This window comes from Coniophora puteana (assembly GCF_000271625.1).
Source record: "Coniophora puteana RWD-64-598 SS2 unplaced genomic scaffold CONPUscaffold_8, whole genome shotgun sequence".
Classification (NCBI taxonomy): Eukaryota; Fungi; Basidiomycota; class Agaricomycetes; order Boletales; family Coniophoraceae; genus Coniophora; species Coniophora puteana.
In genome coordinates this window covers 2,004,606-2,004,964 of record NW_006913060.1, presented here as the reverse complement: position 1 = coordinate 2,004,964, position 359 = coordinate 2,004,606, and the positions used below count along the sequence as shown (strand labels likewise).

Genomic DNA, 359 nt, shown 5'->3' with positions numbered 1-359 from the left:
AGGCAGGAAAAGGGTGCTGGGCCCTGAGCACCCATCCACCTTGACCAGCATGGCTAATCTGGCAAGCACATTGTGGCAGCAGGGAAAGCTGGATGAAGCAGAGGAGCTGGAGACACAAGTGCTGGAGGCAAGGAAAAGGGTGCTGGGCCCTGAGCACCCATCCACCTTGACCAGCATGGCTAATCTGGCAAGCACATTGTGGCAGCAGGGAAAGCTGGATGAAGCAGAGGAGCTGGAGACACAAGTGCTGGAGGCAAGGAAAAGGGTGCTGGGCCCTGAGCACCCATCCACCTTGACCAGCATGGCTAATCTGGCAAGCACATTGTGGCAGCAGGGAAAGCTGGATGAAGCAGAGGAGC

At 57.4% G+C, this 359-nt stretch overlaps 1 protein-coding gene across 1 annotated transcript; it reads left to right on the top strand.

Annotated features, from left to right (window-relative positions):
- Positions 1-49: 49 nt before the first annotated feature.
- Positions 50-309, top strand: CONPUDRAFT_155439 (uncharacterized protein; the record flags this gene model as incomplete). Its single annotated transcript, XM_007772163.1, has 2 exons — positions 50-244; positions 301-309. The coding sequence occupies 2 exons, from the start codon at positions 50-52 to the stop codon at positions 307-309; spliced, it is 204 nt and encodes a 67-aa protein (XP_007770353.1).
- Positions 310-359: the final 50 nt, after the last annotated feature.